The sequence below is a fragment of the Myxocyprinus asiaticus genome, chromosome 50 (assembly GCF_019703515.2).
Source record: "Myxocyprinus asiaticus isolate MX2 ecotype Aquarium Trade chromosome 50, UBuf_Myxa_2, whole genome shotgun sequence".
Classification (NCBI taxonomy): domain Eukaryota; kingdom Metazoa; phylum Chordata; class Actinopteri; order Cypriniformes; family Catostomidae; genus Myxocyprinus; species Myxocyprinus asiaticus.
Genome location: NC_059393.1, coordinates 10,326,468 through 10,341,629, shown reverse-complemented (window position 1 = coordinate 10,341,629; position 15,162 = coordinate 10,326,468). Strand labels below are relative to the sequence as shown.

At 39.5% G+C, this 15,162-nt stretch overlaps 1 protein-coding gene across 3 annotated transcripts in view; it reads left to right on the top strand.

Moving 5' to 3' along the window:
- The window catches only part of LOC127438859 (histone lysine acetyltransferase CREBBP-like), a 95,932-nt gene that overhangs the window by 76,622 nt on the left and 4,148 nt on the right, over positions 1-15,162 (top strand). The window contains exons 12-29 of one of the 3 annotated variants that reach the window (XM_051694773.1): positions 1,373-1,488; positions 1,568-1,747; positions 1,855-2,097; positions 3,677-3,823; positions 4,075-4,252; positions 4,341-4,459; positions 7,971-8,210; positions 9,363-9,451; positions 11,054-11,134; positions 11,344-11,400; positions 12,205-12,282; positions 12,369-12,436; positions 12,532-12,682; positions 13,023-13,169; positions 13,486-13,599; positions 13,701-13,866; positions 14,008-14,175; positions 14,291-14,452. In XM_051694773.1, coding sequence (XP_051550733.1) covers positions 1,373-1,488; positions 1,568-1,747; positions 1,855-2,097; positions 3,677-3,823; positions 4,075-4,252; positions 4,341-4,459; positions 7,971-8,210; positions 9,363-9,451; positions 11,054-11,134; positions 11,344-11,400; positions 12,205-12,282; positions 12,369-12,436; positions 12,532-12,682; positions 13,023-13,169; positions 13,486-13,599; positions 13,701-13,866; positions 14,008-14,175; positions 14,291-14,452 — 2,504 coding nt within the window. Of the gene's footprint in view, positions 1-1,372; positions 1,489-1,567; positions 1,748-1,851; positions 2,098-3,676; positions 3,824-4,074; positions 4,253-4,340; positions 4,460-7,970; positions 8,211-9,362; positions 9,452-11,053; positions 11,135-11,343; positions 11,401-12,204; positions 12,283-12,368; positions 12,437-12,531; positions 12,683-13,022; positions 13,170-13,485; positions 13,600-13,700; positions 13,867-14,007; positions 14,176-14,290; positions 14,453-15,162 lie in introns of all 3 variants that reach the window. The other 2 variants (XM_051694772.1, XM_051694774.1) reach the window with 2 other exon arrangements.

The following is a 15,162-nucleotide window of genomic DNA, read 5'->3' as shown; positions in this document are numbered from 1 at the left end:
TCAACAGCCACCCATCATTACTCATACTCAACCAACGAAGTGTCTCATGTTGAGCACGATACATCTTCATCAAATGGAAAACTAAAGCAGTAGCTTTCTACCAAAATCCTGTGCTAGAAACCAAAAGCTGTGCTAGAATTTCAAGTGTTAGCATGTATTTGTGTGTGTAAAGGGGTGAAACTAAATTCTAAATATAATGTTTGTAACTCTAGATAATTAAAATTAACTGCCTGTAACTTTTCAGGAAAAGCAACATAATGCGTGGTTTAAATAGTGATATAAGAACGATAGTCTGGCGTTTGCTCGCATAAGCAGAGGAAATCCCTCAAATACAAGTGTTCGACTGAAAGAGAAGCTCAGTGACTGTCGCACGTCCTCTAATAACTTTTACCTCAGTGGAAAATTTACCATCAGCAATTTAGCTAGGACGCCAAGTTTTTTTCTTCTCTAGTCGTAACTGCCGAATTCCATGTTGTCATGGGTTCCTGGAGTTGAGGCTGCAAAAGAAAATAGGCTTTAAAATGTGGGTGAAATGAGGTATCTTCCTTTTGTAACAGCCTTCACGTTAGTATGCTGTCTCTATAGGCAGGTTACTATGTTTTGGAACAGAGCTGGTATTGTCATTAAACAGAGCAGTGTAATCCTTTCAATAATTGATTAAAGGGATAGTTCACCCAAAAATGAAAAATCTTTCAGAACAGTATTTCAGCTCTTTAGTTAATTTCAATGTTAGTGAATGGTGGCCAGACCTTTGAAGCTCCAAAAAGCACTTAAAAGCAACATTAAAGTAATCCAATGGACTCCAGTCAGTTTTGAGTGAAAACAGACAAAAATATAACTCTTTTTCACTGTGCATCAACTCAACATAAGTTCTCAATCAGAGTAATTACACTGAGAATATATTTCCTCCTACCCATAAAATTAAATCAACATCAAATCATATTTTTTGTGATAGTGTTTTAACTTGGCTTAGAACCGAATATTAAGAGCTACATCAAATGTTATAAATAAAATGAAAATGGGGCATTTTTTGCCCCACATTTTGAATTTCGGGGGCATTTTTGTCTTTTTTTTTTTTTTTTTTGCCCCGAGCCCCACTCAGTTTCTAACCCTGTTATCCAATAATCACAATCTACAAATGGAAATTCATTGGTCAAAATTTGAAGCTGAGGCTGACTGGACTTCCTGAGGATGAAATTGGCATATATAAATTTTCTAGGAGGTACACGCTCACGCACGCGAGAGAGACTCAGTGTGCGTGTGTGAGAGACTGAACGGCAGTTTTATTGAAGATAATTAATTTTTCAAAGAGTGTGAAAGAGTCCAACTAAAGTCTTAAGTGAAGTATGCATATGTTTTTTTTTTTTTACAGGAATGAATCCATTCAGTGCAATGACCAATGTCCCGATGTCTCAGGCTCCCATGGCAACTCGTGCTGCTTCTCCTGTAAACCATCCACAACAGATCAACATGAACCAAGTCCCAACGGTTTGTCCTCATTCCTACATCCCTGTTGTTTCTTCTCCATGAATGTCTAACCATTTGATCTCTCTAAACACTTTCACAGATGAACATGTCACCCACGCGAATGCCTCAGACGCAGGGCATGCTGGGATCCCATGGCGGGAACATGGTGGCGCAGACAGCCAATCAGACGCAGTTCATTCCCCAGGCACAGTTCCCCACCAACACCAATGCCATGAACGTCAGCATGGGCCAGCCTAACTCACAAGCTGCCGTTTCACAGGTGAGCGCACACATTCCACACGTAGTGATACCACTGCGCACGATGACAGCCCCTCTAAATGTGTTTTGTCCCTGCTTGTGTGCGTGCGGTCTCTCCTTACCCAGCAGCAGAATGCTAATCTCCCCCTGAATGCACTTGGCCCATTGGGCCCCCAGCTAGGATGTCCCACGCCACCTCAGGCTTCACTCCGCACCACACCACCCCCCACCACAAGCACCACTAACCTGCCAGCAGCACTGCAGCCGGGTCAGGCCTCCACACCCACCCCCGCCCCTGCTCAGGGCACCCCGCCTCACACACAGTCCCAGACGGAGCTGCCCATACCCGCCCAGCAGCACCCAGGAACACCGGTGAGACCCGTCAGCTTCATGTTCCTTTACCTTTCTCTTGAAGCATCTTGTTTACAGCTGTGGAACAGGGATAATTCATCATTTACTCACACTCTTGCTACAAACCTGTATGACTTTCTGTTGTGGAACGCAGAAGGAGATGTTAGCCTGAATGAGTAAATAATGACAGAATTTTCATTTTTAGGTGAACACTCCCATTTAGACACGAGCTCTGTTCCAGAACATGCATGCGTCCCTACTATAAAATATGCCAAAAACAGTATGTCAGATTAGTATGTCTGAATCCTCAGTATTCATGAAACAAGATTCACAAGATGGGAAATACCCGGATGACCTACTACATCTGGTGAGATTCTAAGGGTGCTTTCACACTTGGTTCGATTGCTTGGACCGAGCCAGAGTTTGTTTCCTCCCCCTGCCCCCACTGGTCTCTGTTCACTTCATATTATTTGGGTCCGAACCGTGGTCCGATTGCATCATCAACGTGAGCACAAGCGGTAGCTGTTTACCACTGTAACTGGGCAACAACTTAAGAAGACATCAGCTTTGCTTTGGATTTTCCACCAAAACTTCACTGCCACGGATGCATTGAACGTGCAATGATGTAAAGAATGAGAGCTGCTCTCTGAAGGTGATTTATATGGAGAAATGCATTATACGACAATAATTCCTATTGGGAGTCTACAAAGACACAAATTATACGTCATCACAAGCGGTTCACTTCCGCGATTTGGTAAAAGTGTGTTCATATTAGCAGAGAACCACACTAGAGTTCACGTGAACCGTACCCCAGACCACCTTTTCAAGCAGACTCTGATGCAGTTCGCGGGTGCGCACCCTATTTTGCAAAACAGCGTTCACATCATCCAAATGGGAGTAGCATTATGCCGGAGAACCGTGAGTTGGGCGGCTCATTTCAGCTGTGAATACTTTATACTGTACCAAGAAAGTTGTTCCTTGTGGTTAAATTGTACTAGTTTAACAAAACCAGAGTAAACAATTTTCGCGGTTGTTGTTACTACGCCATAAATTCGGGTCATGGGACAATGCCATACATCTGACCTGCATACTGAAATTTTTTTAATAGCCGAGAAGTACATTCTTCATCAAATACAGCACATACTCGTGACAGTACTTGAATTCGGACGCAGCTTTAATGAGCTACTTTGCTGTCCACCATATAAAGCAGCTTGCTACCCCAAATAGAACCTCATAATTGAATGATTTGAAACTCTCTACATGAGCAGCCACAAAAATAGTACTCCTTACGAGAGGCGCACAAGAGGCTCGACTCCCAATTGATTCCAATAATACTCTAATAAGCATAACAAATATTTTGTGCACGTTAGTAGCTACATGCCTTAAAATGCTGTCAAAGTAGGCAGACCACTAGGTTCTGGAACAGAGCTGGTGTTGTCATCAAACAAAACAGTGTAATGCTTCCGATAATGGTTTAAACCTTTTAAATAAAACATTTTTACCTTTTAAATAAAAACAAAATAAGTAGTCATCTTAATTGGTCATCTTTAGTAGTTGAACTAAGACATTTAGCATTAAACTTTTGTTTTTGATCTCTCAGAGTGGTGAAAACCGAATACCCACCCCAGTTTCGGCAACCAGCACCGAGTTGCACTCCCAACATGCCGTGCCAGACATGCCACCAAGTGAGACTAAAACAGAAGAGCAGGATTACGAAATGGGCATTAAAACAGAGCCGAAGATGGAGGTATGCCACTTATGTCTCACCACATTGCACACATTGAGCTTAATTGACAAGTCCTGGTTGATCACTACTTTAGAAGCCAATTTTCTCAAATCTGATTATTCTGTCATCATTTGCATGCACTGACATCATTCCAAATCTATGCTTTTAAGGACAGCTAATTTGTATTAAAAAAACTGAAGAATTTGGTCAAAATTAATTTTATATATTGAATGACAGCAGCAAGTTCTGATAATTGTTTTGCCCTCTCTCAGACAGAGGATGATACTAGCTCCATATTGGTCAAGAAGGAGGAACAAGAGGGCTTTGAAGCCAAGCAGGAGCCAATGGAGACGGAGGACAAGAAGACAGACATGAAGACTGAGATCAAAGAGGAAGATGAGGGCAGGACAAATGGCACAACATCCTCTTCACCATCCCAGTCTCGCAGAAGTATGAACAGAACATTTCAGTACACTTTCTTTTCTTTTATTTTCTTGCTGTCATTAATCTTTCCACTGTCCCTCTTTTTTATCTGCAGTCTTTAAGCCAGAAGAGTTGAGACAAGCATTGATGCCCACTCTGGAATCTCTGTACAGGCAGGATCCCGAGTCTCTGCCCTTCCGTCAGCCTGTGGACCCGATTCTTCTTGGAATTCCTGTGAGTCCATTACACTCCTTTTAAATCCCAACAAGGGACACACTACACAACTTCACAATCCTTCAGCTCCTGATTTTCAGGATTTTCTAGAGTCTCACTCAATTTGTGGCCTTTTGTGATACTTTTCTATATTTTCTCCCACATTTCTAAATGAAATGTGAGATCTCAGTAACAGATCCTGAGTTACTTTTTCGTGGGACGCTTGAATCATTAGAGAACCTTCAACAAAATTGCTTTTTTGTAGACCGGTTCAGTACTGAAATTGGAAATCTAATTGGAGATCTGTTTGTAGATCTTGAGTCTCTTTTTGTTGACATACTGGAGAAGTGTCTTTTCACTTTCACACTTGATAAATTTCTTGTCTGAATCGGAATTTAATTTTTTTACTCCACTATTGGCAAACTATTTCTGTAAAATATACGTACTCCGTAGCACCTTATTTTAGTTTCCATTCGCAACCAGCGCTAGTCAGGCTGTGTTTAAAATGAACCAGAGTCGAGAGCAAACTCGCCCTTTGTAGATGGATTCCTTGGTTTGTGGGTCATTGATGTGACGCCACCTTATTCTGTCCTTCTGTATTTTTGAGTAAATCCCTGATGCATTTTCATTATTATTTCAGTCATAATACATGAGTCATTAACAAATAAGGTTGTCCGAAGTGATACAAATTTGAAATATTTAAAAAATCTAGTTTAAAACGCATGTGTCAACTTTGTAGACATGTAATCTTTGAGTTCATGTTATTTTTACAAATTGTAAAAATAAAATTTTCCAAAAACATTTATAGCATTTTGTACAAAACAATTGATTTTATGACTTTAAAAATGTCATGCGGTGCAACCATCGGTAAAAGGTATTAAAATAGTTTCCTTGCATCTTGAGTACACGAGAGTGGACACAACTTCATCATTAATTTCAAAAAGTTTTCAAACATAATGTTTCAAGGTGATTTTTTTACAAATATCATGAATTTTTAAGTCAAGAATATCAAGAAGTTTTCTCGTGGTTGCACCAAATGACTTGAACCAAATGTGCCTTTTCACTAAAAAGCCAAATATTGATATTTAATGATATGACAAAGTTATGGTGTGTTTTTAAATCTTCACACACAATATTGTGGATCTAAAGAGATCTTCTCTGTTTTACGATTTTTGTCACATGACAACAAAATTTCTACCTACCGTATTTTCCAGAATATAAGTCACATTTTTTTATCATCTGAAAGGTCCTGCGATTTATAGTCTGAAGCAACTTATATACATAATTTTTATGTAAATGATGCCGGCTGGTCAAACACACACATACAAAAACAGATGAAAACATCAGTCTTAGAGATGGTAGAAGCGTTTTAAAGTTGCCAATTCCGAATATTTATATACTTTATGCAACCAGTTTAAATATTTTGTCCATCATAACATTATTGTTCTAACAAACTCTAAACTGCTGTCAAATGCAACTCCTCGCATGCCCATAAAATGACGTTTCATCACAGTCGTAGTAAAAACAGTCAGTGAACCGGATAATTAATACATAAACTGACGGCCAAAAGTTTGGAATAATGTACAGATTTTGCTGTTTCAGAAGGAAATTGGTACTTTAATTCACCAAAGTGGCATTCAACTGATCACAAAGTATAGTCAGGACATTACTGATGTAAAAAACAGCACCATCACTATTTGGAAAAAAAGTCTAAAAGTCAAATCTAGACAGGCCCCATTTCCAGCAGCCATCACTCCAACACCTTATCCTTGAGTAATCATGCTAAATTGATCATTTGGTACTAGAAAATCACTTCCCATTATATCAAACACAGTTTAATGCTATTTGGTTCGTTAAATGAAGCTTAACATTGTCTTTGTTTTTGAGTTGCCACAGTATGCAATAGACTGGCATGTCTTAAGGTCAATATTAGGTCTAAAATGGCAAAAAAGAAATAAAAAGCAACCGCTTTCACTAGAAACTCATCAGTCAATCATTGTTTTGAGGAATGAAGGCTATACAATGCATGAAATTGCCAAAAAATTTAAGATTTCATACAAAGGTGTACACTACAGTCTTCAAAGACAAAGGGCAACTGGCTCTATCAAAACGATACGGACAGAAAGAGATGTGGAAGGCCAGATGTACAACTAAACAAGAGGATAAGTACATCACAGTCTCTAGTTTGAGAAATAGACGCCTCACATGTCCTCAGCTGACAGCTTCATTGAATTCTACCCGCTCAACACCAGTTTCATGTACAACAGTAAAGAGAAGACTCACTAATGTTAATGAATGAATAGAATACAACAGAGATATTGTTTTACTCTCAGACTAAAATATGTCTATTTGTGCACAGCATAGAGTTACAGATGTTATAAACAGATGTGGCTTACTTGTCACATTTCTTTCATGAAACATAAAAAGAATAGGACAAACTGTTACATACGATTACCTAAAGGTGTTATATGTCATATTTTTACTGTACTAAATCATAAAATGACCATAATATGTCATTAGAGAATTAGGAAACATGCTAAGTTGAAATACTGGCTTCTCCAATAACAATGCTACAGCCAGTATATTCTACTTTGAAGTTTCCATTCTGGGCTGGAATTTCTGTTTTTGTTTTGGCCTGTGTGATCCTGCCCACTGCCCACTCACTAATAGTATTTCGACACCGCCGGGTTGCCAGATTTGAACAAGTTTGCATGCAAACAACACTGCGTGCTGCAGCCATGGAAGCCAGCAAACGAACTGGATCAGAGATAATGGATTCCACCCGACCTAAAAAGCCTCGCCATCTGTCTAAAAACCACCATGACCAGAGGCGTAGTAAAACAAGGATAAATATTGGAGATGCCTTTGGAAGATGGAGACAGCTTAAAGCCCAGAAATCCTTTAAAACGGATGCTGAGTTGGCTAATTCTGGAAACCCGCATGAGCTTCGAGTCTGGGGTGGGGCAGACAACTCTCCAATATTTTGAATTTGGACTGCAGTACCCATTTCAAATGCTTGTTATCAATCTTACATATAGCACCTTTAAAGCAAATTCTCCTGTTTAAAACAAACCCGAAAACACCATAAGATGATGTTTACATTCTGAGGTACTGTAATCTTCATGGAGGGCTTTTGACATCTGAACCAGTGAATGGAAGTCAGGTGGCTGCTCCCACCGGGTTCTAGTGCCTGCCGGATGCAACCAAGTGCGACTTATACACAGATGCGGCTTACGTGTTTTTTTGGTTTTTTTTTTCTCCCAACACTTTGATTTTGACCCGGTGCGACTTAGTCAGGTGCGACTTTATTTCCGGAAAATACGGTATTTGTTGGTTGCGCCACATGACTTTGATTTGGTGGACAAAAGTTTTTCAAATATTAATCATATCATTGACCCAAATACTAAGTTTGGAAAACAGCTTCACATGAGTTACACAAACTAAACATGATAAATCAAAATTCTCATGTGAAAGTGACATCCGTACATCATCTACATATTGTGTGACTGAATTTGTTTTTTCTTGCCATCAGGACTACTTTGATATTGTTAAAAACCCCATAGACCTGTCCACTATCAAACGAAAGCTGGACACAGGTCAGTACCAGGAGCCCTGGCAGTATGTAGACGACGTTTGGCTGATGTTCAATAACGCCTGGCTGTACAACAGGAAGACATCTCGCGTGTATAAATACTGCTCCAAACTGGCTGAAGTGTTCGAGCAGGAGATCGACCCCGTCATGCAGGGCCTCGGTTACTGTTGCGGAAGAAAGGTGAGATGATAAACTCATATAGGACTTATATTAGTGGTTTTGCTTCAGGATCCAGATATTACATTGGACATCAAGTGGTGACCCACCATAGTAAAAACGTAACCTGTATTTAATACATGCATAGTTTTGTTCATGGTTCTCAAGTATACGGGCATGTATCAAGTGACATTATTTTTGTTGTTGATGTCACCAACAAAAGATACAGGAAGTATTGTCTCCCCCCTTTTAAAAATTGAAGATGTTGATGTCATTAAAACTCATTTTTTTAACTACTCCACAAATGTAATATTAGCAAACTATAGTTTTGGCAAGTCTTTTAGGACATCACCTTTGTGCATGACACAAGTAATTTTTCCAACAATTGTTTACAGACAGATTGTTTCACTTTTAATTGACTATATCACAGTTCAATCACAAATGGTATTCCAGTAATCCTGTATTATTAAAACAGACTTTTCCCCCTTTTCTATAGCCAAGAAAAATTCAGTTGTGAATGTCATTTAAACGCGAATTGGACATCAGGCCTTGCGCTGTGTATATTGTTGCGTGCAGCGAGCTCATCCCTGATAGCACACGTACAGCACCTAGACGTCTATTCGATGTATTTTTTTAGGTTGTTTGCTCATCTACAATACGTCTAAAAGACGTTTCCTCTCGGATGTCAATAAGACATTCAGTAGATGTATTTGAGACGTTTATGATTAAGAATGTTTGCAAATGTGATCTTTTTAAGATGTTTTGCAGATTTTATTTAGAATGTGATGCTTTCCAGATGAAAATATCTCAAATAGACATCTCGGAGACGAATGTGTGCTATCTGGGATCTTAACTGAAATGGTGAAAAGCAGTGGAAGATACACTGGTGTCCGCATATGCACACTTCATGCAAACACCAAGTACTAATTGCATGCCTAGTCTGTTCTCTGCTATATGCGTCGCCATAATAAACACGATATGTACATTTGCGATATTTCGATAAATTTGATATATCGTTCAGCCCTAATTGCAAATGCCATTTTATATTGACTTTAAGGACCAAAGTTAAAATCCCCAATGTTTACATAGACCTGAACTACTGTTGTCTGTACACAGAGTTAAACTAGATTTTCCAGTCATGGTTTTCTAAACTTTTTCTCCCTTTTCTTCCCGCAGTACGAATTTTCTCCCCAGACGCTGTGTTGTTACGGCAAGCAATTGTGTACAATACCCCGAGACGGCACTTATTACAGCTTTCAAAACAGGTGAGACTGTACCCTGGACACTTCTTTTGACTCCGTCCATCTCCTTCAGGTAGTAGACTGCCTTAGGAAACAGAGGACACTTGGGTTGAGGCAGGCATGCTTGAGTCATGTAAGTGGTTTGACATGAGTTGTTAGCTCTATCCGAAACATAGCAAATCAGACATCGGCATTAACTTTGCACATGTACTTGCCTAAGCCTAGATTACTCACAGGCCTATTTGTATCTATTTGTTTATCACTGAACATAAAAGACTGCTCACTCGCTCTCCCCCTCTCTCTCTTTTTTCTTCACTGTAAGTCTGCTTGAAGTCTCCAGCCAGTCCTAATTCATTGGCAGTTGTAATATTTGCACTGGCACATTATAACATACCGCCCCCCCCACCCCCCACCCCCACTCATAACAGACTCCCTTGTGCCCCCTGCAGCACAGACCATGCCACTGCGGCCCTTCCACATAAGCTGACTGGCAAACAGATACAGCTGCTCTCACTCATGGACTCGCATCCACTGTTGGCTCCATGCATTTGCTCACTTTTTATGTTAGCATTTGGCTGAGTTTCTCTGTGTTCTCAGAATTATAAACATCCTGCTCTGGTTCAATCCAAGACGCTTTAAGGAGCAAAAAAGTGTGTGCCTTTTTATGTGATTCACATCAACATTCCCCAATGCCTTGAATTATGTGTTGCGAAAAGTCCAGGTACACCGGTAAGTGCAATTACATTGGACTTGGACTCAGACTGAGAATGCAACATTACTTTGAACCTACAACGAATATGGGCAACAGGATATAATGTCACGCCCTTGGGCTTCTGTTTTTTAATAAATATAAAATTCTAAATGCCAAATAATTATATAATCAAAATGCTGAAATATACAACATTTCTAACCATGCAGCTTTGACATTTGTATTCTTTGTACTGAGAATTCACAGTCCATATTTTACCAAACTTTGGTACACAACGAAAGTTTAAACTTTGTGGAATTCCCAGGTCATAATTTACCAGACTTTGGAACACAACAAAAGTCTAAACTGCTTTGTGGAGTTTGCTAGTCATAGTTAACCAAACTTTGGAACACAGCAACAGTTAAAACTTCTTTGCAGGTATGCAGGAAAAGTCGGAACTGAAACGTAGGTACACTTCTATGCATTTGTTTGCATTCTCCTGTGTTCACATGTGCATTAATGAAAGTGAATGGAACATTAAGTCTAGTGTGACTGCACATTTAGTCGTGTTGTAACATGACACTCAACTTTAAGATTTTTTTTCAACAATACACGTTTGATGCTGACTTTGCAAAACGCAGACAATGATTACCAGATATATCAAATAATACTACACTGCATCAAAAGCATATCAAGAAATAATTAAGAGAATAATTATCATATTATACACATTAAACATTCTTTGAGAATTTGTAAATGGTAAAATCACTCTTCTATGATGCTGTCTGCAAAGCAGCTTGAGACATTTATGTTCAGAGGTGCATTGCAGCCATGATGCAAGTCATTTTAAAAGGCCTTGAAGCTGCAGTGTCTGCCTCTGCGTATCTCTCGAGGTAAAGTGATTCTTGACTCCACTGCATATGTTTGTGCATGCACAGGTATCATTTCTGTGAGAAGTGCTTCAATGAGATTCAGGGAGACAGCGTGACGCTAGGAGATGATCCAGCTCAGCCACAGACGTAAGTGATCGCTCACCTTGCATTTTAAATCTTTTATTCTTGGTTACAAAGATTTTATGGTTTACTGTAACACTTATCAGAATGTGAATGCAAAATCTGACTGATGTTGGACTGAATTTAATGTTGAGATATGAGTTTAAAACGATTCCATGGTGCAATATACTGTATGATGTTGGGTATTTGTAATATTGGATCTTCTCTTTGTGCAGCATGATCTCAAAAGACCAGTTTGAAAGGAAGAAGAATGACACGCTAGATCCTGAACCGTAAGTAAACTCTCACTGAAAGTTTAGCTTCTTCCCAAAATTCCCCAGCTATCAAGTAGCACATGCTCTAATAGTAGGGCCATATTGGTCAGTATTGCCTCGTACATATCTGCTCAAAATTGTCGCACCACATGACTCTTGCTCATTGGCGCCCCCTGCTGTCAGCATTGGGCAGCATGGAGACACTCCCACCAAACAAACGTACAACACTGCAGTCTAAATGTGTCAATATTATCCTTAAATTGTCCCCAGAGTAAAATGAGTGTGAAATCTGTGATGGCTTTAGGTCCACACCTCCTACAAAGGCGCACTTGCGTTGACCTGCTTGCAAATGCGTAAGATCTGGAGGTAAAGAGGCTGAATGATGCGTTTTATCTAAACTAACTGCACTTGCGGGTAGTGACTCAGCATTCAGACACTTGGTAAAGCAATGTCGTTGCCTGGAAAGAAAACTTAGTGATATTTATTTATTTATTTATTTATCTTTCTGTTGTTATGGGTAATGTAATGTATCTGAGACCTATTTTACTTGCGATACAGTTGTGTTGTATGTGTTATTCATTGATTATAAAGCATTTATAAAAAGTGATAGTTCACCCAAAAATGAAAATTCTGTCATTTGCTCACTCGTCACGTTTTCCAAAGTGACTTTACTTCTTCTGTGAAATGCAAAAGGTGTCACAGTGTACTTTCAAAGTATGGAAAAAGCATGCAATAAAAGTGATGAAAGAATTTTTATTTTTGGGTGAACTATTCTTTTAAAGATCAATTTTATCCCCCACTTATCAATTGTTCTTCTCTCAGGTTTGTTGAATGTAAAGATTGTGGGCGGAAGATGCATCAGATATGTGTACTTCATTATGATGTCATTTGGCCTTCTGGGTAAGTTTAAAAACATAGAACTGCTTCTTTGATATTGATGTGGATTATGAATCAAAGTCAAAACTAATGTGCATTTGTTTCCGCAGCTTCATCTGTGAAAACTGTTTGAAAAAGAGTGCAAAGTCGAGAAAAGAGAACAAGTTTTCGGCAAAAAGTATGAATGATGGTATCAGTCATGTTTATATAATGTGTTGATGTTTTAAGTGTAAGATGTTTTTGTGCTGAGAGTTCTCTCGTATTTCTATCCAGGGTTGCAGACAACGCGGTTAGGCACATACATAGAGGATCGGGTGAACAAGTACTTGAAGAGGCAGAACCATCCGGAAGCTGGAGAAGTGTTTGTGCGAGTCGTAGCCAGTTCAGATAAAACGGTGGAGGTCAAACCTGGCATGAAGGCCAGGTAAACATAACCTGCATGCTTACCTGTTATTTCCGAGTAAGCTAATCAGCATACGGTATTTTAAGTCTTCAAATGGCCCTTCAAAGGATTAATATGAATGCAGAACTCACAGATTAGCTGGTCTTTTTGCTCTGTGTGTATGCTGTTGAGTTTTGTTAACTAGCAAATGTCTGATGAACCAATATTGAAATTTGAAGCATGTGAACCTTGTGATAGATTTATTGACTTAATCAATGCTTCTCAAATTCCAATATTGGTTCATCATATGAAATATTGATACTTAAGTGCTGTGCAAATGTTTGGTCACTGAGAAGGTAATTAAGCCCCTGGCCTGTTTCAGGTTTGTAGACACAGGAGAGATGTCCGAGACCTTCCCCTACAGAACCAAAGCACTTTTCGCCTTTGAGGAGATTGATGGAGTGGACGTGTGTTTCTTCGGCATGCACGTTCAAGAGTACGGCTCTGATTGTCCTTTCCCTAACACCAGGTAAGTGCCTACTTAAAGATATAGATAGAGATAAATAAAAATTAATTTACATTTACTGTTGTTCCGAACCTATATTACTTTATTTCTTCCATGGAACACAAAAGGAATTATTAGACAGAATGTTTACAAACTGAAAGCCTCAGTCACTGTATGGGAAAAAGATGCTAGGAAAATGAATGGAGGCCCTAACCTTCTGCCTAACATCTTTTTTTGTGTTCCACAAAAGTGCTCAGTAGAGAAAAGCAAGTGTTTTTGCCAGTGCTTTTACTTAGCAGCATGCAATGAAGTAAAAAAAAACCTGTCTTTGTCTCTCTAGACGGGTGTATGTATCGTACCTCGATAGTATTCACTTCTTCAGACCTCGCATTCTGAGAACAGCAGTCTATCATGAAATCCTCATTGGTTATTTGGAATACGTCAAGAAGCTTGGGTAGGTTTTAACACACTTTTTTCTTTAGTTGAACAAAGTACAGTCACCATTCACGGCTTATTTACTGGTTCTCTTCTGAACGTTGAACATGTTCACTGCAGATATGTTACTGCTCACATATGGGCGTGTCCGCCTAGTGAAGGTGATGACTATATCTTCCATTGTCACCCTGCTGACCAGAAGATCCCCAAACCCAAGCGCCTGCAGGAGTGGTACCGCAAAATGCTGGACAAGGCCTTTGCTGAGCGGATACTACATGACTACAAGGTATAGCACAGTCAGCATAATTTATTTCCCTCTTTAAAAACAAATATTTCTAAAATGTTGTTAGAGGAATTTAAATTATCTTTAAACAGTAATTTAGAGTATGTGAAATATTAAATAATTAAATGTGTTTGTGTTTGATAGGACATCTTTAAGCAAGCCACAGAGGACCGGTTGACAAGTGCAAATGAGCTTCCTTATTTTGAGGGTGATTTCTGGCCCAATGTGCTGGAGGAGAGCATCAAGGAGCTGGAACAAGAGGAAGAAGAAAGGAAGAAAGAGGAGAACACGGCATCTTGTGAAACTCCTGAGGTGAATAAGAGAAACAGCGTACCTTTCTTAAGGTTTATCTCATTTGAAACTAGATGCATTTACATTTCTGGCCTGAAGTTAATTTGTTTTATGGCACTGTCATTCTTTCCACCAGGGCACGCCAGGGGACAGTAAAAACGCAAAGAAGAAGAATAACAAGAAAACTAATAAGAATAAAAGCAGTGTGAGCCGAGCCAACAAGAAGAAACCTGGCATGCCGAATGTAGCCAATGACCTCTCTCAGAAACTCTACGCCACCATGGAGAAACACAAAGAGGTCTTCTCTATGTTCTTTGTCTCACTGTTAGCTGAGTGCACCTAGAACTTTATTGAATATAAGCCTTTTATATGTACAGATGAAGTCAGACGTTTACATACGCTTAAGTTGAAGTCATTAAAACTAATTTTTTAACCACTCCACAGATTTCATATTAGCAAACTATAGTTTTGGCAAGTCGTTTAGGACATTTACTTTGTGTATAACACCAGTAACACCAGTAAGAAGCCACTGCTCCAAAACCACCATAACAAAGCCAGACTACAGTTTGCAGGTGCACATGGGGACAAAGATTTTACTTTTTGGAGAAATGTCCTCTGGTCTGATGAAACAAAAATTGAACTGTTTGGCCATAATGACCATCGTTATGTTTGGAGGAAAAAGGGTGAGGCTTGCAAGCTGAAGAACACCATTCCAACCGTGAAGCATGGGGGTGGCAGCATCATATTGTGGGGGTGCTTTGCTGCAGGAGGGACTGGTGCACTTCACAAAATAGATGGCATCATGAGGAAGGAAAATGATATGGATATTGAAGCAACTTTTCAAGACATAGCCAGGAAGTTAAAGCTTGGTCACAAATGGGTCTTCCAAATGGACAATGACCCCAAGCATACCTCCAGAGTTGTGGCAAAATGGCTTAAGGACGACAAAGTCAAGGTATTGGAGTGGCCATCACAAAGCCCCTGACCTCAGTCCGATATAAAATTTGT